Source organism: Ornithorhynchus anatinus, chromosome 1 (assembly GCF_004115215.2).
Source record: "Ornithorhynchus anatinus isolate Pmale09 chromosome 1, mOrnAna1.pri.v4, whole genome shotgun sequence".
In the NCBI taxonomy this organism is placed as follows: Eukaryota; Metazoa; Chordata; class Mammalia; order Monotremata; family Ornithorhynchidae; genus Ornithorhynchus; species Ornithorhynchus anatinus.
The window spans coordinates 138,215,658-138,239,110 of record NC_041728.1 but is presented as its reverse complement, the minus strand read 5'-3'; the positions used below and the strand labels follow the sequence as shown (position 1 = coordinate 138,239,110).

Below are 23,453 nucleotides of genomic sequence, written 5' to 3'. Positions count from 1 at the left end.
TTGATTGATTCGCCACCCTTGCTCTGGCTCTTGGCAAAGTTGTATTTGGGAATCTAGACAGGAAAGAGGAATATGTCAAATGATGCTTCTCTGTTAAGTCTCTTACACAACAGTCCCACTACACATCAGCCCCACTATTTTAGAACCGCAAACCAACTTTTGCAGTGATCCTAAGAATCTTACTCTGGAATTCTCACTGAAACAGACGAATACCAAAATCCTGAGTCAAAATTCTATAAAGAAATATCAAAAACCAGGACATTCATCAACTGGAAGCACTACTTAGTTGGAATATGGTTGCAACATTTCATCAAGGGAAAAGACTCTTAGAATTCAGACAGCCTAATGCTGCTTTCTTTTCTGTTTTGGAAATTTGACATTTTTTGTGGTAAAATATGTTATTTATGGTACTCGTCCAGCCACTTCACCCCAGAATGCTCTGGGAATATGTTGTCTAGACTCATCCAGATTTATTATCCCTTTTGTTGTTCCTTCTATAAGATTCTCTTCACATTTTTTCCAGGCAAGTCATCATTTCTCCTGAGCGATGAGTTCTCAGTCTGATAGTTGTTGACATTTACCTTGCAAAGTGGAATTAGAAAGTTCACAAACACAGCTGGTTGGAGCCCTAGCAATAATGAAATCTACAAGAAAACACTTTGCTGCTTCATAAATTGAGTTCTTTTACAGGATTGTACTACTTCAGTTATTTGATCTTTTGTTTTCATAGAAATAGCAAAAATAGTTTGCTGACCTGATATTATTACCCTGTAAATACTCAGTATATACAATGTCATAAGCAACCCCTATCTGTGACTTCCTCCCTTCAAAGCCCTACTAAGAGCTCACCTCCTCCAAGAGGCCTTCCTAGACTGAGCCCCCCTTTTCCTCAGCTGCCCTCCCCTCCGCATAGCCCCAACTCACTCCCATTGCTCTACCTCCCCCTCCCTGCCCCACAGCACTTGTATCTATGTCCACATATTAATAATTCTATTTATATTGATGCCTGTTTACTAGTTTTGATGTGTACATATCTATAATTCTATTCATTTATATTGATGCCTGTTTACTTGTTTTGATGTCTGTCTCCCCGCTTCTAGACTGTGAGCCCATTGTGGGCAGGGATTGTCTCTGATGCTGAATTGTACTTTCCAAGCTCTTAGTACAGTGCTCTGCACAGAGAAAGCGCTCAATAAATACTACTGAATGAATGATTTTTCTCAATATATGGGTGATATAAATATCTCTCATGTGGCCGTATAAGACAGGACCTTTCGATTTAAACGTTTTTCCTAGAACTGGTTTCTTCAAATGACAGAGGTATATAGAGAACAGGAGCGTGGCCTAAGGGAAGCAGCATGGCTCAGTGGAAAGAGCCTGGGCTTCGGAGTCAGAGGTCATGAGTATGACTCCCTGCTCTGCCCCTTGTCAGCTGTGTGACTGTGGGCAAGTCACTTAACTTCTCTGTGCCTCAGTTACCTCATCTGAAAATGGGGATTAACTGTGAGCCTCATGTGGGACAACCTGATTACCCTGTATCTACCTCAAAGCTTAGAACAGTGCTCTGCACATAGTAAGCGCTTAACAAATACCAACATTATTATTATTAGGAGAAAGGGCCTGGGCCTGGGAATCGGAGGACTTGGCTTCTAATCCCAGCTCCACCACTTGTCTGCTGTGTAACTTTGGGCCAGTCACTTCACTTCTCTGTGCCTCAGTTCTTTCATCTGCAAAATGGGGATTCAATACCTGTTCTCCCTCCTACCTAGATTGTGAGCCCTGTGTGGGACTTATCTCATATCTAACCCAGCACTTAGCACAGTGCTCTGCACAGAGTGAGCACTCAAATATGATTGATTTCAAAGTCTTACATTATGATTACATGCTGAAATTCCTTTACCTTCATTTATTCATTCAATCGTATTTACTGAGCTCTTACCGTATGCAGAGCACTGTACTAAGCGCTTGGAAAGTACAATTCAGGAATAAAAGCAGACAATCCCTGCCTACAATGGGCTTACAGCCTGGGGGGATGGGGGAGACAGACATCAAAATAAACAAACAGGCATCAATACACCTATCTTTACTTTCTACTCATCTTATTTCTCTGCTGGTTCTTGGGGTAATCAATCAATCGATTGTATTTATTGAGCAGTTACTATGTGAAGAGCAGTGTACTGAGGCTTGAGAGAGTACAGTATAATAAAGTTTGTAGACACTGTCCCTGCCTACAGAGAGCTAAGGCACATAGACTTTTGTGGGCAGGGAATGTGTCTACCTAGTCTATTGTACTCTCCCAAGAACTTAGTACACAAGTGCCATGTACACAGTACATGCTCAATAAATATAACTGACATTGATTGAGAGACTGGGCTAGAAGCTCTGAAGGAACATGAACATTAACAGAGCTAGTCTCTATCTGAACCCTCAGAATAGATAGCCCAGTCCATACCTTCAATGGGCCTTAGTATAAGTTGTATGGGAGTGCAATTATGCTAATAATAATTGTGCATCTCTGGATTGGGCAGATCTCTACTCCCTGCTTTCCCCTCTTTATCGCTGTAGACAGTAACCCCCTTGTGGGCAAGGAACATGTCTACCAACTCTGCTGTATTATACTCTTCCAAGAGCTTAGTACAGTGTTCCGCATGCAATAAATGCTCAATAAATACAATTGATTGTGCCCATACCTCTACTTCCTAAACCCAAGAGCATATGGTTTTGCCTATAGAGCACAAATATGGGAGAACAGCTTGTTAGAAATACAAACAAAACTGAGCAAAGATAACCCTTATACAGCACACTCAGTTTTTGATAGATTATAATCAGTAAGAAGGCCAAGATGAATCCCTAGGGAATTGGATCTTACTGGAATACTTATGAACAGTGGAAGGGAAAAACCAACCGCCAAACCAATTTCTTTGGCTCTTCCGCCCCAAAATCCAAATATAAAATTTGAAGGACATTGATGCAATTTTCTCAGTTTAAGCTGATGCTGATTGGGAGATTTTTCATCCTTTCGAGTGCTTACGGAGACTAAGGGTGGATCCACATGAGATCTGTAGGTTTCAAATCCATCAGGACTCAAGTAAAATAAATACCCACCCATTATTAGATGGATGAGATATTGGGATGGCCTCCTTACTTGTAATATTCATTCACTGATTCATTCAAACATATTCACTGAGAGCTTACTGTGTGCAGAGCACTGTACTAAGCATTTGGAAAGTACAATTCAGCAATAAAGAGTGACAATCCCTGCCCACAACGGGTTTACAGTCTAGAAGTGGGGGGAGATATATAACTACTTGGTCCCAAATGTATCTCACTAGCCCTTGATCAATTACCTCTTCTGCCACCTTGCCTTTCTTCTGCCTTCACTAATGACCCATGGCATGAATCATGTGAGTCTCCCAAACATGAGGCATGACACAGGGTAAGGGCACCATGCTGGGCCAAGGGGAAAAGGAGGAGGTTTGGGCACTACCCTCTACCCATGGCGGAGCGGCATTTCCTGGCTGTCCTGACACTGCCCTGGTGAAAGGGGCTGAAGGCTGGAGGGTGAGATTATGACACAGCCTTAGCAATGACAGCATCATATGAATTCATCATAATAATCTTAATGGTATTACTTAAGCGCTTACTATGTAGCAAGCGCTATGTAGTTAAGCACTGGGATGGGTACAAGCTAATCAGGTTGGACAAAGTTCCTGTCCCACATGGGGCTCACAGTCTCATTCCCCATTTTACAGATGAAGTAACTGAGGTACAGAGAAGTGAAGTGACTTGCCCGAGGTCACACAGCAGTCAAGTGGCAGAGCTGGGATTAGAACTCAGGTTCATATGACTCCCAGGCCTGCATTCTAAGCACTAAGCCACACTGCTTCTTGAAACAGTCTTCACACCTATTCCCTCTACTCAAAAACCTTCAATCAACAGCTACTCTTCTCCACATCACAAAGAAATTCCTGACCATTGGCTTCAAGGAACTCCCTCAGGTCCCTTCTCTTTACAGCCCAACTCACTCTCTTTGTTCCTCTCAAGCTCACTTTCTCACTGTGGCATTCTTTCTTTCTTTCTCTCTGGCCTTTCACCCCTTGCTCATGTTCTTTATCACCCTCCCTTTCTAATCTACCAGACCACAGCTCTCCCCATCTTCAAAGGCCTTGAGAAATCACACCTCCTCAGGTCTTTCTCAAATCTGGACATAAAGGCATCTGGGCTCGCCTCTGAACAGAACAAGGGACAGTCCACCTGGAAACAGTCAAATGGTCTCCATTGTTTTGTTTTATGCTGTCGAGTTGTTCCCACATCTCTCCCAGAATGCCCTACCTCCATCTGCAAGCGCTCTGGTAGACGGCCTCCCTACTTGTAATAACTACTCGTTCCCAAATGTACCTCACTAGCCCCCTTTACCAATTACCTCCTCTGCAACCTTGCATTTACTCCGGCTGCAGTACTGACCCATGGATCAATATTACAATATAGGCTGAATCACCATACTGTGGGTCACTTTCTATAAAAGGACATAACTATATTATTGAATAATGAAGACTGTAACTTCAATGAGGAGAAGGGCGGGGATCCCTTTTCTATGGACTTTCATTACCACCAAACATGGAAAAACAAAACCCAAGACACTGACAAAAATTCATTCATTCATTCAATAGTATTTATTGAGCGCTTACTATGTGCAGAGCACTGTACTAGGCGCTTGGAATGAACAAGTCAGCAACAGATAGAGACAGTCCCTGCCGTATGACGGGCTTATGGTCTAATTGGAGGATACGGACAGACAAGAACAATGGCAATAAATAGAGTCAAGGGGAAGAACATCTCGTAAAAACAATGGCAACTAAATAGAATCGAGGCAATGTACAATTCATTAACAAAATAAATAGGGTAATGGAAATATATACAGTTGAGCGGGCGAGTACAGTACTGAGGGGATGGGAAGGGAGAGGGGGAGGAGCAGAGGGAAAGGGGAAAAAGAGGGTTTAGCTGCGGAGAGGTGAAGGGGGGGTGGTAGAGGGAGTAGAGGGAGAAGAGGAGCTCAGTCTGGGAAGGCCTCTTGGAGGAGGTGAGTTTTAAGTAGGGTTTTGAAGAGGGGAAGAGAATCAGTTTGGCGGAGGTGAGGAGGGAGGGCATTCCAGGACCGCGGGAGGACGTGGCCCAGGGGTCGACGGCGGGATAGGCGAGACCGAGGGACGGTGAGGAGGTGAGTGGCAGAGGAGCGGAGCGTGCGGGGTGGGGGTAGAAAGAGAGAAGGGAGGAGAGGTAGGAAGGGGCAAGGTGATGTAGAGCCTTGAAGCCTAGAGTGAGGAGTTTTTGTTTGGAGCGGAGGTTGATAGGCAACCACTGGAGTTGTTTAAGAAGGGGAGTGCCATGCCCAGATTGTTTCTGTAGGAAGATGAGCCGGGCAGCGGAGTGAAGAATAGACTGGAGCGGGGCGAGAGAGGAGGAAGGGAGGTCAGAGAGAAGGATGACACAGTAGTCTAGCAGGGATATAACGAGAGCCTGTAGCAGTAAGGTAGACGTTTGGATGGAGAGGAAAGGGCAGATCTTGGCGATATTGTAAAGGTGAAACCGGCAGGTCTTGGTAACGGATAGGATGTGTGGGGTGAACGAGAGAGACGAGTCAAGGATGACACCGAGATTGCGGGCCTGAGAGACGGGAAGGATGGTCGTGCCATCCACGGTGATAGAGAAGTCTGGGAGAGGACCGGGTTGGGGAGGGAAGATGCTTCCATTTCTCATTCCAATCATACAATTATATAAGAAGGAGCTTGGCCTAGTGGAGAGCAGAGGCCTGGGAGACAGAGGATCTGGATTCAATCCTGGCTCTGATGCTTGCCTGCTGTGTGACTGTGGGCAAGTCTTAACTTTTCTGTGCCTCAATTCTCTCATCTATAAACTGGGGATCTCTTCTTAGATTGGGAGCATTATGTGGGATAGGGACCGTGCCTCACCTATCTTATTTCTACTCCACTGTTTAGAAGAATGCTTGACATATAGTACGTGCTTGACAAATACAAGTGCTATTATTATTTTAATGAATTTGAGATTTCATATGACTTTCTGCTTTTGTATTTTTTTAATGGACCTCCCAATTGTGGTATGTTATCTACCCTTCATCACATCGAGGACTAAGGACTAATGAATGAACTGGACGTGACTATTTCTGGTTCCTCTAGGTTCCTTCCTATATCTTGTCTGTCCAGGAAACGACAGACCTGAATCCTTGTTCTACATGTGACTGGTGGTTGAGCTGCTCTAGGACTTTTCCCTTACTTTTTTTTACTTTTTCGCTTACCTTGTCATCAATTTCAAACTTTCAATTCCACTACCTACAGCCCTACCTTCTCCAATCTGCATCCACTCTTGCAATATCAAATTTTGCTAAGAATAAGAACAAATTCTTTTTCCCAGACCCTCCCCAAAAGGTGGATTCTCCCGACAGTCCTCTGGTAACATGGGGGTTGTTTTCCTGAAGCACCCTGTATCACAGGAAGCTCCAGTTACAAGACTCACCCCTTCACTGTTGCCATATGCATGTGCACAATGGTTTTTTCTGCTACCATATTGTCTCCAGTCAGAAATGCATGGTGGAAAGAACATTTGCTAATTCCTAAAGTGTTCAATCAATCGAGTGCTTACTGTGTGCCGAGCAGTGCTTTAAGCACTTGGAGGAATACAATACAACAGTGTTGGCAGACCCATTCCCTGCCTGCAAGCAGCTTTAAGCTAAGAAAGGGAGTCAGGCATTAAAATGTTTATGTACATAATAATAATAATTACTAATTATTATTGCATTTGTTAAGTGCTTACTATGTTCTGTTCTAAGCACTGAGGTAGACTCAAGAGAATCAGGTTCATCCATCCATCCATTCATTCATTCAATCGTATTTATTGAGCGCTTGCTGTGTGCAGAGCACTATACTAAGCACTTGGAAAGTACAATTCAGCAATAGAGACAATCCCTGCCCACAATGGGTTTACAGGCTAGAAGGGTGGAGACAGAAATCAGAACAAGTAAACAGGCATCAATAGCATCAATATAAACAGAATTATAGATATACACACATCAGAATGAGCAAACAGGCATTAATATAAATGGAATGATAGATATGTACATCTATCATTGTGGGAAGAGCAAAGGGAGCAAGTCGGGGTGATGGGGAGGGGAGGGGGAGCTGAGGAAAAGGGGGCTTAGTCTGGGAAGGTCTCGTGGAGGAGGTGAGCCTTCAGTAGGTTTTGAAGGCAGGAAGTGTGATTGTTTGACAGTCCCTGTTCCATAAGGAGGGGCTCACAGTCTAGGTAGAAAGGAGTAGGAAGTGTTCCATCCCAAATGCACAATTAAAAGGTGTTACGGCAAAACTGACTGTGTGCAGGTACTATGCCCGAATAGGATTTTTTGATTCCTCATCCATCAGAGTTACCTGGTCACAATCGAGTCACATGCAAAGCGTTTGTGACTCTAATCATCTCAAGGTCCTATGGAGCTTTCTATATTGGCTCATTAGGCTATTAACCCAGGCCTCTGCTTACTGCTATTTATTCTGACTGACCACTTTTACTGGTTTTTCCTTTTTACCCCTCCAGCCAGGCACTGCAACATTCGAGACTCGCTTTATTGAAGTAATAAATCAGACGGAAGCAATAAGAATATTTCTAACCTTATTCCAACCTAGGCCTCTTTCATTCTCAATTTGATGGAGAATAGTTTTTAAGAACTTTGACATACTCATTTTAACGTAGGTTAATCTAAAAGAACCTCACTAATTTAAACGAATAGCTTGTCTGCAAGTCTAACATCAGAATAAACCTTAGGACATTTGATATCTTCCAGAAAACATCCAACAGCGTGAGAGAGGCTCACTGCCAAAGCTCATACTAAAATCTTCGAAAGCAGGTATCAGTACTCTACACATCGCACTGAGCAATGAACACATTTTAATTCATCATCTGAATGGGACTGACATGCTGCAACCCCAGATCTAGAATACAGAGAATCCCCCAAATTTCCAGATTATGGAGTTCAGTTTAACCAAAGATTGAAAATGCAAAGAAACCAGGTTCTATTTAGAATGAGAAGGAGGAAAAAAGCAAAAAGAAAAAGGCATGACAGTCAGATATGAAGGAAAATTCTGCCAACGCCGCCTGTCACGTTGATTATACAACTCGTCTAGGGCTTCAAGCAGGGTGTGGCTTTAGGTGCCTGGCAGGGTGTGGCTTAGCATCCTGGCACTGAGGAAGCTGGGGCGGGCATTATTTCCTTCCTGCAGGGTTGTGCAGGAGGAAAGTTAGTAATGGTTACATTGGAGGGCCTAGGGCTTAGGCACTTTAGAAAAATCATTGTGGTTGGTAAGGGATCAAAATAATAATAATTATGGTATTTGTTATGCACTTACGATTTGCCAGGTATTGTAATAATGATTACGGTATTCGTAAAGGGCTTACAATGTGCCAGGCAGTGTAATAATAATTATGCTATTTGTTAAGTACTTACTATGTGCCAGGCACTGTACTAAGCACCAGGGTGGACACAAGCAAGTAGGGTTGGACACAGTCCTTGTCCCATGTGGGGTTTGCAGTCTCAATCCCCATTTGGCAGATGAGGTCACTAAGGCACAGAGAAGTAAAGTGACTTGCCCAAGGTCACACAGAAGACAAGTGGCGGAGCCAGGATTAGAACTCACGACCGTGTTTTATCCTCTATGCCAGGCTGCTTCTCTACAGTCTTACCCTGGGAAATGGGTTAATAGAACAAGGTGGGACACACTAGGAAGTGCAAAGGAAGACTAAACAAATCTACCTATAACTGCCCCCTTCTTAATATCATGGTCAGAAACAACACTGTGAAAAGCAGGAACGCTTTTCAGATTGTTCAGTATTTCAAATACTGCCATTTAGAAGAAAAAATGGTAAGATGGGCAAACAGGAATTTAGTGATTTGTTATATTTATTAAACTGTCAACAAGCAATAAAACTCATTTGGCTCTGGGTTGTTGACCTCCCTTTGATCTGTAATATTTTTGATTCAGAGTTCTTGGAAAACACACTGGTAGGTTATTCGAGGATAGCAACTGGAAAAATCTCAGCATATTTTCCTCATATTTATATTAAGTTTTCTCCATAAAAAAATTCACCCAATATAATCACAGGCCAAACAAATATGTCTAATCATAATATCCTGCCTTACTGAAGTGTTTCACGATTTATAAAAGGCCTTCAAGCTCTACAAAGAGAAGTATCATGGCTTATATGTTATAAATGATGAGAAGCATAAAGCAAAATACCAAGGAGCGTACATACAATGATTTCTGTTGTGGTGACTGCAATTATTTCAACCATCACTTTCCAAACCGGACAAGTTGTTAATTATATTTTATAGCCTGCATCCTGAACAAGGAGAAGCCCCTCAAAACACCAAGTGTCAAGTTCAGCTTCCTGATAAAGGCAAGGAACAGGAGAACAAGTTGTACCTGACTTAAATGCCACTTTCCCACGTACCACTATGTGTTTTAATTATTTCTTGGGAAATGGCACGATAACTGAATGTTCAACCACTTAAGGAAATACAGAGAATGTTGATCCTCAGGCAGGAGGCACAAATTGTGGTACTTTTCTTTCCCTTGTGTTCCCAGCAAAAAAACAAAAAGAAACAAAACAAAAAAAAACAAAAGAAAAAAAAATCCCACCAGAAAATAAATTTGTAAACAAGAACTTATATATGTATATGGCTAAGAATACCCTAATCAACTGCAGATGCCCCAATAATAAAATCATCTATGCATTCTGAATGCCTGCAATAATGCATCTTCATTTTTCAGTAATACTTAAGTAGCACAGACGTTACGCAAATAATGGGACCTATTCATTGCACAAAAACAATATCAATTCTTCGAGATGCAAAACATTTTCCAGGAAATGCCAAAGAGCATGCAACTCAAAGCAAGGACATATACAATAGATGTGGAGGTAAGGCTTATGAACATGTAGGCAGAATTCCATTTAGAAATGTGTAATTTTCAAGTATCAAATGACATAATGTGGGTGTCCTATCATCTCATCTTTTAATAATTTTGTATTACTATGGATAAGTACAAATGCTATTGCTGAATAAACAGATGATAGCTCCCGCTGTCTAAATCTTGTCAAAAATCAATGCTAAAAAAGAGACGTGAAGAAAATTCATCACTAAACTCTTAATAGAAGTTCCAACAATAAATCCTATTAATTTCCTTGAAAGACTGGGCAATTCCAGAAGCAGAATTACAGCTGGAATATTTCCAAATTATTTTCAAATCAGATAAACAGTACCATCTGGAGGCAGGTGATATGATGGAAGCTAAAACACTATCATCCCTTATCTAGGTGGGAATCTTTCTTCTCATGTGATTATCATCATCAGCCAATATTTATTAAAAATCTATAAAGAGAGATAGAAGTTGCAACGAGACAGCTAAAACACCTACATTGGTTAAGAGTTTACTGTGTGTTATTGCACTGTAAGTAAGAATGAGGACAGGTATTGAATTCCTAATTTACAGTTGAGGGAACTGAGGCATAGAGAAGTTAAGTGAGCCTCATGTGAGACAGGGACTGTGTACAACCCAATTATCTTGTATTATCCCAGCACTTAAAACTTAACCTGGAACATAGTAAGCGCTTAACAAATATTATTATTATTATTTTGTGATTTGTCCAAAGTCACACTGCAGGTAGGAGGCAGAGCCAGATTAGAACTGAGGACCTCTGATTCCCAGAACCGTTTTCTTTCCACTAAGCTCTGCAGCTTATCCTTCCTGCAGAGTATTGCAGCTACTTTCTCTCTGGAAAAAGTGCATCAAGAACTGCAGCTACATGCTACAGAGCAAGTGTTTGAAAACCAGAGAAATACACCAACTTGATATGAAGGCATTCAATCTTAATACTCCGATGAAGTCGCATAATAATAAGGCCAAGTGTATGAATTAAAGAGACATACAGTTGATTAGACTGTAAGCCCGTCAAACGGCAGGGACTGTCTCTATCTGTTGCCGACTTGTTCATTCCAAGCGCTTAGTACAGTGCTCTGCACATAGTAAGCGCTCAATAAATACTATTGAACATATAAATAGCATGCTCCTTCTTACCTGTTTGTATTCAGATTCTCGTCCAACCAAGACTTGCAGAATGTAATTAATGGGATCTCCTTTCATAGCCGGGACCACCTCCCATGAGATTTCACATGCATTCCCATCCAACTGGGTCACTCGAGGTGCTGAAATACAGTTATGTACATGAGAATAATCAAAATTGTACTTATATCATTCTATTAATACGAATGAGAGAAACCTAGGACTAGAAGAGACCTTACCTGGGGTCTGCACTTAAACTGCACCTATCCCAACTAACTTCAGAAATAAAAGACTCCAAAATCTTTCCTTAGTAAACACTTCTTCAGCTACACTAGGAACCTCCCCTCTCAACTAGACCGTAAGCTCCTCAAGGGCAAGGATTGAATCTATTCACTCTATTCATATTAATGTCTGCAACCCCCTCTAGACTGTAAGCCTGTTATGGGCAAGGAACATGTCTGCTATTTCTGTTGTACTGCCCCCTCTCCCAAACACTTAGTCCAGTACTCTGCACAAAATTTGCACATCACTGACCAATCGTCTCCTAGACTTAAAACTAAAGTTTGTCAAATTTTATTCTGGTTCTTTTCTTCTATCCCCAGTGGTATCAAAACTTCATGATATGATCCTTCATATATGTCAGTACTCAGTCTTCTGTTCTCCAGATTCTTCCTCTCCTCGATTCTGTTTTCTAACCCTGTGATCATCTGCCATGATCTCTACAGAACCAGCCCATGAGGAATGTTAGCAGTCATTTCAATCAAACAATTTGATGGTTTACTACTTAATGAACTTATGAACCCTGTACTAAGCACCTGGGAGAATGAAATACAACGGATTTACAACAATACACTGGCACGTTCCATGCCCATAATAAGCTTATAGTATAGAGGGGGAGACAGACATTAATATAAATATTTTACAATATACAATTTAAAGATGTGTACATAAGTGCTGCGGGGCTGAGGCGAATATCAAATGTCCATATTTCCAAATGTCCAAATTTTCAAATAACGAATTTCTTCTTGAGTCACTTGAATCCTTAGTTTTTAATGTCACCTGCCGCCCCCCTTCCCCCCCCAACTTTATCCTCCCACGGTCATTTTCCCTATAGCTGCCAAAGATACCTTTGATGGGAGGTGGAACCAATTTGGTTGTGCTGAAGGTATATATATCGGAGAAAGGTCCTTCCCCAGCATCATTCACAGCCTGGATTCTGAAGGAGTAGCAAGTGAATTCAGCCAACCGCTGTACCTTGTAGGTGTGACTTGGTCCTCTGTAAATTGGAATAAACCTACATGATGAAAACAAAAGAAAGGATGTCATTAGCCGTTTTCTTTCTGACAGGGAAATGAACTTTTAATACACTTGAAAACCTCTATTTACACCCAGCTTCCATCTTCATGGACAAAATTTTCACCAATCCATTTTGCATCTTCATAATAGAAGTCAGACCATATATCTTTTCTTGTGATCAAGAAGCCCATACGACTTACACAAGGCCTACAGGAACAAACATATCTTACACAGCAGTGGGGAAACAACTGCCTTACCCCTGTAGAAGATTACTCATTTGATTGAACATTATATGCAATTTGTATTTCATTTGATATTTAAATTTTTCCTGAAAAACAGTGGTATATGACTTCATAACAGGGAACCAGAGCAATTTAGAGAAATGGGCAGACAGGAAGGCAGAAGAGGTGAAAGACAAATTCATCCACCTTTGTATCATGCAAAAATCACATGTGCATCCTAAATTATTTGGGAACTCTCCTATGCTACTCAGAGGATTAATTTTGCTAGTTTTTGCTTTGATCCTGCCATAAATCTTAAAGTTTTTTATTGAATTGAGCAATTTTAGAAAAGATCCCAATTTTTATTTTGGGCAATTTGAACTTCAGTCGGAATTATTAATGTGTTCAGAATTGGTATCCAGTTTGTATCCCACTGATTATCTGAGTTTTTTGTGTTATCCATATAAACCTTCCCCATTACCCCCCAAAGTAATGTGGGTTTAATTGTATGAACCATAAGAGAGAAGTGAGAAATCCTTGAAAAAGAAACAAATTATTTTGGAAAGCCAGAGCACTAAAATATGCTATGGGGACAAATTAAGTTTTAATAAGGTCCCTAGATGGTTTTATTGAAATCCCACTGTGTAAATCAAAGGTCAATCCCTAAGAATTTTTAAAGATTTTAAAAAAAGATTGTACATTGAAGTACTTAGCATTGTTCTATTATAACATTCATTTTCTCTTTGAAGGGGGAAGCTACTTTTATTAATTTTACTCAGTTTTATATGAGATTGTTTTTTCTCCTATGTGCATCACATGTCAAGAAAGGTCTCTAGATTAATTTCTAGTGGAGAAGAACCTAAAGTGAAACAAGTCGATGTCTTCATTCTTCTGAGAGATTCAAGGGTTTCACAAAATGAATGCTTCATTAATCTTCTCATGACATCTGCATAGGCAGGGGTGAAAATAGTGGCCACCATTTTAAAGGACACTCATGATCAAACAGGCAGAGTTTTTTCTGAGCACACTACAAATCCACCAAAGAGATTACAATATAGTTCAGAATTGTGACTTCCTGAAATATTTTGTCTAAAGAATACAGAAGCACTTCAATCAATCAGTGGTATTTATTGAGTGCTTACTGGGCACAGAGCACTGTACTAAGCTCTTGGAAGAGCATAAATCAGACTTGGTAGACATGTTCCCTGCCCACAACAAGCTTAGAGTCTAGAGTGGGATAAAGACTTTAACATAAATAACTGATTTATAATATACAGAGATACAGGCATGAGTGCTGTGGGACCGAGGGTAAGATGAATACCAAATGCCCAAAGGCCACCGATCTAAATGCATATATTGACGCAGAAGGGCGAGAAAGCAAGGGAAAACAGGGCTTAATCAGGGAAGGCCCCTCAGAGACACTTGTGTAAGATCATCTCTGGGGTCCGTTACCTATGGTGTGAGTGCCTACTAAAGCCACCTCTAGGGAATCAACCAAGCAATGGAATTTACTATTAATAATAATAACAATAAGGATGGTACATGTTAAGCACTTACTATGTGCCAGGCACTGCTGGGGTGGATACAAATAAATCGGGTTGGCCACAGTCTCTGTCCCATGTGGTGCTCACAGTCTTAATCCCCATTTTACATATAAGGTAACTGAGGTCCAGAGAAGTGATATAACTTGCCCAAGGTCACAAAGCAGACAAGTGGCAGAGCCGGGATTAGAATGCACAACCTTCTGACTCCCAGGCCCGGGCTCTATCCACTACGCCATTAGGCTCCATTGAACGCTTACTTCATTTAGCACTCTCCTAAAAGAAAGGTTCTATTTCCCATCAGCTACTTATTTCCTTACCAGCTGGTGACTTCTGCTAAATTCAGTCTCTTAGGCTGTGCTTGCAAGGAGAACAATAATAGAATAGGGTACATGTAAATTCTTCTTTTAGTAAAGTTTATAGCTGTATTAATAGTTCTACAGCTTTATCAGAAAATAAATCTAACCTTAATTCCTTTAATCTTCAGAGAGATGCAAAATGTCAATACAACCTAACCCCAAATGGGTTTGGTCCCTCCTTCTCTTACAAAACATATTTAATTGCTCTGATCATTTCAATTGCTCTTTCTTTCAATTTTCAATCTAAAATGCACTTATCAATCTATCTTATTTAGTGAGCACTTACTGTGTGCAGAGCACTGTAATAATCACTTGGGAGAGTACAATATAACAGTGGGTAGAAAAAATCCCCATCCACAACAAGCTTACAGTCTAGAGGGGGAGACAGACATTAATATAAAATACGGACATGTAAATGTGCTGTCGGACTGAAGAGGGGTGAATTAACGTCTCAAATCCATGTGCAAAAGCAATGTAGGAGAGTGGCAGAAGATGAAATGAGGGCTTAGTTGGGGAAGGCTTCTTGGAGGAAATGTGCTTTTGATAAGGTTTTGAAAGTGGGGAGAGTGATCATCAGGTGGATATGGAGAGAGAGGCAGAGGCAGGACATGGGTAAGAGGTAAGTGTTGAGATAGATGAGATCGAAGTACAGTGAATAGTCTGGCATTAGAGGAGTAAAATGTGGGGGCTGGGTTGTAGAAGAAAAGCAGTTGATGGGAGCACGGTGATTGAGTGCTTCAAAGCCAATAGTAAGGAGTTTTTATTTGATGCGGAGGTGGGTGGGCAACCACTGGAGATTCTTAAGGAGTAGGGAACCAACTGAATGGTTTTGTAGAAAAATGATCAGGGCAGCAGAGTAAAGTATGGACTGAAGTAAGGAGAGACAGGAGGCAGGGAGATTAGCAAGGAGGCTGATCCAATAATCAAGGTGTGTTAGGAAAAATACTTGGATTAATAATAATGTTGGTATTTGTTAAGCGTTTACTATGTGCAAAGCACTGTTCTAAACGCTGGAGGAGATACAGGGTAATCAGGTTGTCCCATGTGGGGCTCACAGTCTTAATCCCCATTTTACAGATGAGGTAACTGAGCAAAGAGAAGTGAAGTGACTTGCTCACAGTCACACAGCTAAGTGGCAGAGCCAGCAATCGAACCCATGACCTCTGACTCCCAAGCCCGCGCTCTTTCCACTGAGCCACAATGCTTCAAGTGAAGTGACTTGCCCACAGTCACACAGCTAAGTGGCAGAGCCAGAATTCGAACCCATGACCTCTGACTCCCAAGCCCGGGCTCTTTCCACTGAGCCATGCTGCTTCTCAACTTGGTAACAGTTTGGATGGAGAGGAAAGGGTGGATTTTAGAGATGTTGTGAAGGTGGAACTGACAGGATTTGGTGACAGAATGTATATATGGATTGAATGAGAGAGATGAGTTGATAATACCAAGGTTAAGGGCTTGTGAGACAAGGAGGATGGTGGTGCTGTCAACAGTGATGATAAAGACAGGACGATGACACAGCTTGGGTGGGTAGATAAGGAGTTTTGTAATGGACATGTTAAGCTTGAGGCTATGGGAGGACATCCAAGTAGAGATGACCTGAAGATAGGAGGGAATGTGAGACTGCAGAAAAGGACAAAGATGAGGATTTGAGATATAAATTTGGGAACCATCCACCTAAATATGTACTTGAAACCATGGGAGTGAATGAACTCTCCAAAGGAAGTCAGTATAGATAGAGAACAGAAGGCACCCAGAACTGAGCCTTGAGGGACTCCCACATTTAGGGGTTGGGAGGTAAAGAAGCCCATGAAAGAGACTGAGAAGGAGGAGGCAGAAAGAGAAGAGGAGAACCAGGAGGACAGTGTCAGTGTAGACAAGACTGGATCATGTTTCCAGGAGAAGGGTGGGGGTGAGGGGCACACACGGTTGAAGGCAGCTGAGAGGTTGAGGAGGATTAGGATGGAGCTGTTGGCTTTGACAAGAGGGAGATCATTGGTGACTGTTGAGAGGGCAGATTCTGCAGAGTGAAGAAGGCAGAAACCAGAATGGAAAGGGTCAAGGAGAGAATTGGAGGGGAGAGAAACTGGAGATAGCAAGTATAAAGAACTTGCTCAAAGAGTTTTGAGAGGAATGGTAGGAGGGTGATGGAGTGATAACTGGAGGGGCCTGTAGAGTCAAGGGAGGGGTTTTTCTATGATAGGGGAGATGTGACAATGTTTGAAAGCCGTGGGGAAGAAGCCACTGGAGAATGAACAGTTGAAGACAGAGTTCAGGGAGAGGAGTGCTGGGAAAGTTGGTTCTTTTCTATGCTCCCAAGAGTTCACTTCATTTTTGAAGCTAGCATTTACAGCTTGCTGTGTATTGATTAGTCTTTTTAAAGTTAATATCTCTTCTGGGAAGGATTAAAAACACACCTAACGCATTTGTGGGATATTTTCTAATAGCTTAACCACAGAACTGAGAGTAATCCAAACCCTTTAACAAAATATTCAAAACATTCAGCGGAAGGATATCAGGAGGGCGCTACAGACCACACCAGCCCCGGGACCTTCAATACCATCCCCTGAGCCCCCAGAGAGAGAGAGAGAGAGAGAGAGAGGGCTGAGGAACATGTTAATAGGTGGTTTCTGGCTACGCAAAGGAGACTGTTGCTTTAAAGCACCTTTTCGCCTTAACAAGAAGGATAAAACAGCTCTCTGGCAGAATTCTATTGAGGCAGGGAAAAGGAGAGGCTTGATTTTCATGGTATAATTTTTCCTTTGTTAAACTGAATTCAGGTTCTCGCCACTTTAGCGGGATGGTGACAAGGATCACAAGGACTTTAGACTATTTTCATCAGTTCATTTAGCAAAGTAATTTTGTTTGTAGTACTTTTCCTTTGAAAGAAAAAAGTACTTTGGGTTATGTGGCTTAGTCAAAGAGCAGTCTTACAAGAATGTGTAGAAATACTAAAGAGTGAAGATTTAGGCCTTGCTGCCAGTTGAACATTTCTAATCCTGTTGTAAACTGATGGGAACACATTCATATTAACTCCTAGAAATGATATAACCTGGTGACCTGAGGCGGCTTTCTTTAGAACAGAGGCAAAACATGGAGCTCAAAAACATGTTTCATAACCATATGACTCAACATCTGTTAACCTAATAAAGCCATACTGTTAATGATAAAATATTTTAATTTTAGCACAATTTTCTCTGATCGTAGTTTCACTGAGACAATTTACAGAATATACTGTGGCAAAGTTGTATTTTGTTTACAAAATTTTTCTATAAATTGTTCACCACGTTCTGGGAAGGCAGGGTGTTTCAAAATAGGGACATATAGTATATCCTGACAAATAACAGAAGGCACAGTTCTAGTGCTTCCCTGTAAAAGCAGAGGGAAGCAGAAGGCATCATCGCTGACCTCTAAAGCAGGGGAAGGTCCATCTGCCACACTGATTTTGAGGTAGGTGACCTCATGTAGGTCTGCAGACTTCATGCAGAAAACCTATAATAATTTAAGTTAAGCAAGTAACCAAATGGACAGATTTAATTTATTCTACACTCTCCCTGAAAGCCTGAGGAGAGAATGAGAAGCAGCATGGTACAGTGCTGACAGAATGCAGGCCTGGGACAAGGATCACAAGGGAACTGAGGGAACTTCTGTGTGGCCTTGGGTGAGTCACTTCACTTCTCTGGGTCTCAATTCCCTCATCTGTAAAATGGGGATTGAGACTGTGAGCTCCACATGGGACAAGGACTATGTCCCAACCTGATTATCTTCTATCTACCCCAGCGCTTCGTACAGTATTTGGCAAATAGTAAGGGGTTAACAAATACCACAATTATCATTATTATTACTATATTTTTATTTTTCATTACTATGCTCATCATCACTAATATTTAGTAAGTTTCTATACAGCCACAGCACCCTTGGGATAGCCTTTGGAGAAAATGAATTAGAGACAGTCTTTGCCCACAGGAGTCTCACAATCTTGAGTGAGAGGAGGAAGAGGCAAGCAATGAAACAAATATTTAACAGTCACCAGAACCCCCCTCCTGCCACCCAAAGATATTGGGAGCATATGCATATACCACAATTTGTAGTCTAGTTCATCTTTGCTTCATGTAACTCTTCTAATCAGAGTTTACACTATCTTCAAAAGAGAATAGTAGAGGTAACACTGTAATGACAAGTCTCCCACTTCAGCTAGCAGTAGTGTAAATGCCCCAGCATTTGGGGTTGGAAAACAATAATTAATAACAATAATTAATAATAATGATTGGGCAGTAGCCTACCCAAACCATAAGGTTCTAGTCTAAAATTAAAAACTGATGAACTATAAATCTACTTCTGGAATTTAAATAGCTCTGGCATCAATGTTACATACAATTATTAAAGAACATATTATTCCAGTTCAATTGGGAACTAACCAACTCAAATTCTGTTACTTCGATATAACAATCTCATTTCAATAATCCAAATATATGCTTCCCCAGAATAGGCTGTACAGTTTTTCAATTTAAAAGGGCACGACTTGATCTGCTTGGGCTATTTTAATCCCCACATTAGGCTAACTAAGAAATATGAAAATATTTATTTTGTTTTTACTTTCTTATGAAATAAAGAAGGACAAAATAATTTAATCCTTTGTTGCTATAACTGCTAAGGATAACTGCCCAAATCATTCCAGTGACAAATTAAATGTGGGCAAAATTGTACTCACTAGATGCACAAGTACCAGAATCTTTACATTTCAGGAGTACCTGGTATGCGACTATAAAAGCTAGACAGTGCAATAATAACCCAAGTTTAAATTCAGTTCCAGGACCATTTTTTCTTTATGTTTTCTAACAGAATTTGGCAACACCACATTTCAGTATGAATGTTTTTCATTTTCATCTGTCTCTGGAGGCACTCATTTCCCTAAAATAACAAATGTTGTTTCTATAAGTCTATTACTGTTGTAATTATATATCATTTAACATGCGAAGCTAGTTAGCATTTGCAAATCCGATGCTCATTTATTTGAGTTTAAGATGCCTTCTTCATTCTCCTTTCCCAAATATTTTTCCTGAACTTGAATTTGGCACAAAGCAATTAATTCAGAAAGAATTCCTTCAAGCTACCTTTGTTGATAACTAATTTCCTTTCTTTTTAATAGGAAAAAATAAAGGGGTGATAAACAGAATAGCAGATATTTTTCACCCTATCTGATATCCATAAAAAAATTACCATGTTATGGAAAAGATATTCAAGACTGTGGGCTTCAGTATGCACACACAAATATGTTAGGACCACTAACATCTCTCAGTGGTATGAATGGTGTTTTCCATTAAACTCCATTGTGTAGCTCAAAATAATTTACAGAGCTAAAACCAACACTTTAACTCATTGGGCTAAGAAACCTGTAGGACAAGGAAGCTAAATGATTTGTACAAGATGATTCAGTGAATCGGTGGTAAAGCCTAACTCAGGATCCTGATTCAGCAGCCTTATCAGGTAGATTCATTCATTCATTCAATAGTATTTATTGAGCGCTTACTATGTGCACAGCACTATACTAAGTGCTTGGAATTTACAAATCGGTAACAGATAGAGACAGTCCCTGCCGTTTGATGGGCTTACAGTCTAATCGGGGGAGACAGACAGACAAGAATAATGGCAGTAAATAGAATCAAGGGGAAGAACATCTCATTAAAACAATAGCAAATGAATAGAATCAAGGTGATGTACATCTCACTAACAAAATAAATAGGGTAATGAAGATATATACAGTTGAGCGGACGAGTACAGTGCTGAGGGGATGGGATGGGAGAGGGGGAGGAGCAGAGGGAAAGGGGGGAGAAGAGGGTTTAGCTGTGGGGGGGGGGGGTAGAGGGAGCAGAGGGAAAAGGGGAGCTCAGTCTGGGAAGGCCTCTTGGAGGAGGTGAGCTTTAAGTAGGGTTTTGAAGAGGGAAGAGAATTAGTTTGGCGAAGGTGAGGAGGGAGGGCATTCCAGGACCGCAGGAGGACGTGGCCCAGGGGTCAGCGGATAGATAGAGCACATCAACATCAACCCACGCCAATATGAACAGAAATATCACCTTCAGGTTGGCTTCCTGGTCTAATCAATCAGTGGTTTTTATTGAATGCTTTCTGTGTGTGGTAAGCATTTGGGAAAGTGGAGGTGGTGATGATGATGACGATAACATTTAAGAACTTTCTAAATGCAAAGTGCAGTATAAAGTGTTGGGGTAGATACAATATCATTAGTTTGTACACAGTCCCTGTTGCACATGGGGTACCCAGTCTAAGGAGAAGGGAGAACAGGTACTTAATCTCCACTTCACAGATGAGGCACTGAAGCACAGAGAAATGAAGTGACTTGCCCAAGGTCACAGCAGGCAAGTGGAAGAGCTGGGATTGCACTCTTTCCTTTAGGTCATGCTACTTCTCAAAATAACAGTACAATATAACAGGGTTGGTAGAAATGTTCCCTGTCCACAAAGAGCTTACGCCTTTTTATTTAGCATGGCTCAGAGCATGGGCTTGGGAATCAGAGGTCGTGGGTTCTAACCCCGGCTCTGCCACTTGTCAGCTGTGTGACTTTGGGCAAGTCACAACTTCTCTGTGCCTCAGTTATCTCATCTGGAAAACGGGGATTAAGACTGTGATCCCCACGTGGGACAACCTGATTACCTTGTATCTACAAGGTAGAACACTCCTTGGCACATAGGAAGTGCTTAACAAATACTATTATTAGTATTATTATTCCTCTTCTCCCTCTTGGCTCCCTATCCCTTCTCTGGGCCCTCCTCCTCATTCACCTCCTCCTCTATTCCCACACTGGGGGAGTGACTATTCCCTAATTACACACCCCCTGCAGACCTCCACACCTGCAAGGTTTGAGCTACCAGACTATTCCAACATACTAATTTCAGCCAGCCAGGCCTTCCTTCTATGAATCAATCAATGCCATTTTCTGGGTGCTTACTGTATGCAGAGGATGCTAGTTCCCAATCAGTTGATTTTATCCTTGTCCTCCCCTCCCCTTGTCACCAACCCCCAGTCCCTTATGGAAACTTTTTGCTGTATGTTTTCTTCTTTTAATGGCATTTGTTAAGCACTTAGTATGTGCCAGGCACTGTACTAAGTGCAGGGGTAGATAGAAGCTTAACAGGTTGGACACAGTGGGGAGAGCACGGGCCTAGGAGTCAGAGGACTTGGATTCTAACCACGGCTCCTCCATTCATCTGCTTTGGGACCTTGGGCAAGTCACTTAATTTCTCTGTGACTCAGTTACCTTGTCTGTAAAATGGGGATTCTATACCTGTTCACATGCTTACTTAGATTGTGAACCCCATATGGAGAAGGGACTGGTGTCTGCTTTGATTACTGACTGTGAGCCTCACGAAGGACAACCTAATTACCCTGTATCTAACCCAGCACTTAGAACAGTGCTCAGCATATAGTAAGTGCTTAACAAATACCAACATTATTATCTTCTATCTAACCCAGTGGTTAGTACAGTGCTTGGCACATCCAAAGAGCTCAAAATGCTATCATTGTTACCCATCTTGCTTTTAGTGTAACCATAGTCTGCATAATTAGTTTGCTCTATCAGTGTTTACTAATATTCATTCAATCGTATTTATTGAGCGCTTACAGTGTGCAGAGCATTGTATTAAGCACCAGGTTTCCTTTCTTGAGAACTTAATAATAATAATGATGGTATTTGTTAAGCGCTTACTATGTGCAGAGCACTGTTCTAAGCGCCGGGGTAGACACAGGGGAATCAGGTTGTCCCACGTGGGGCTCAAAGTCTTCATCCCCATTTTACAGATGAGGTAACTGAGGCACAGAGAAGTGAAGCGACCTGCCCACAGTCACACAGCTGGCAAGTGGCAGAGCCGGGATTTGAACTCATGACCTCTGACTCCAAAGCCCGGGCTCTTTCCACTGAGAACTTCTGTTAATCCAGTTGGACAGAGTCCTTGTCCCACACAGACCTCACAGTCTTAATACCCCACTTTGCAGATGAGGTAACTGAGGCACATAGAAGTGAATAGACTTGCCCAAGATCACACAACAGACAAATGGTAAAGTTTGGATTAGAACCAAGGTCTGTGCTCCACCCACTAAGCCACGCTGCTCTCTAACATATGTCCTAACATATAAATTCTGCCCTAGCCTTGGAGTTACTGAAAATCATCTCTGACCATCAGTTTTCTATTTTCAAAATGTAATCTTTCCATTTTTAGTGCCATGGATTCAGTCCATGGAAAAAATATATCAATAACTGATGATGGTGCAATCCACACTTCTTGTATTGGCTGCAGTGCTCTTATGTGACTGACCTTTCACTGTGGGTTTACTAAGACTATGAGCCTCATGTGGGATAGGAAATTTATCTGACCTGATTATTTCGTATCTACCCCAACGTGCAGTACAAAGTTTGATGCACAGTAACCACTTAAATACCACAATATCATTATTAAGCACCATGCAATGCTATGTACACTTCCTCCTGGGGAAGTGTAACCAAGATTCTGGTTAAAAACCCAGGTGGGGACAGCTGAATTACTTCTGTTACCAGTTACTGTTCTAGGGAATAGTTACTGAAAGAAAAGAAGCCTAATTAAAGCTGCCAAAAGCCCAAGTGCTGACTGAATGGACACTTGGCTCACTTTGTAAAGGGAAACTCTTGCTTGGGTGAACAAGTGGTGAGTTATAATATCTAGTCCCATTCCAGATTAAGCCACAACCCATTCAATTGAGGGAAAATTTAAAACTGAAGTCATATTAACAAAAGATAATCTGCCACTGACACACTCCCAGCCCACTTTGTTCAGTGGGAAGCAAGGTTTGCTCTGACAGGTGGAGAAATGATCAGCTTTTCTCAGTTATACAATGACTATAGACATTCTCAGTTTACTCAAAGTTTAGTGC

The 23,453-nt window shown here is 41.4% G+C and overlaps 1 protein-coding gene across 4 annotated transcripts in view; it reads right to left on the bottom strand.

The window, feature by feature from the left end:
- Nucleotides 1–23,453, bottom strand: part of FNDC3B (fibronectin type III domain containing 3B) — a 418,267-nt gene that overhangs the window by 4,394 nt on the left and 390,420 nt on the right. For all 4 annotated transcript variants that reach the window (XM_029057950.2, XM_029057966.2, XM_039913103.1 and 1 more), the window contains 2 exons: nucleotides 12,251–12,417; nucleotides 11,139–11,266 (listed from right to left, as the gene is read on the bottom strand). In XM_029057950.2, coding sequence (XP_028913783.1) covers nucleotides 11,139–11,266; nucleotides 12,251–12,417 — 295 coding nt within the window. The remainder of the gene's footprint in view (nucleotides 1–11,138; nucleotides 11,267–12,250; nucleotides 12,418–23,453) is intronic.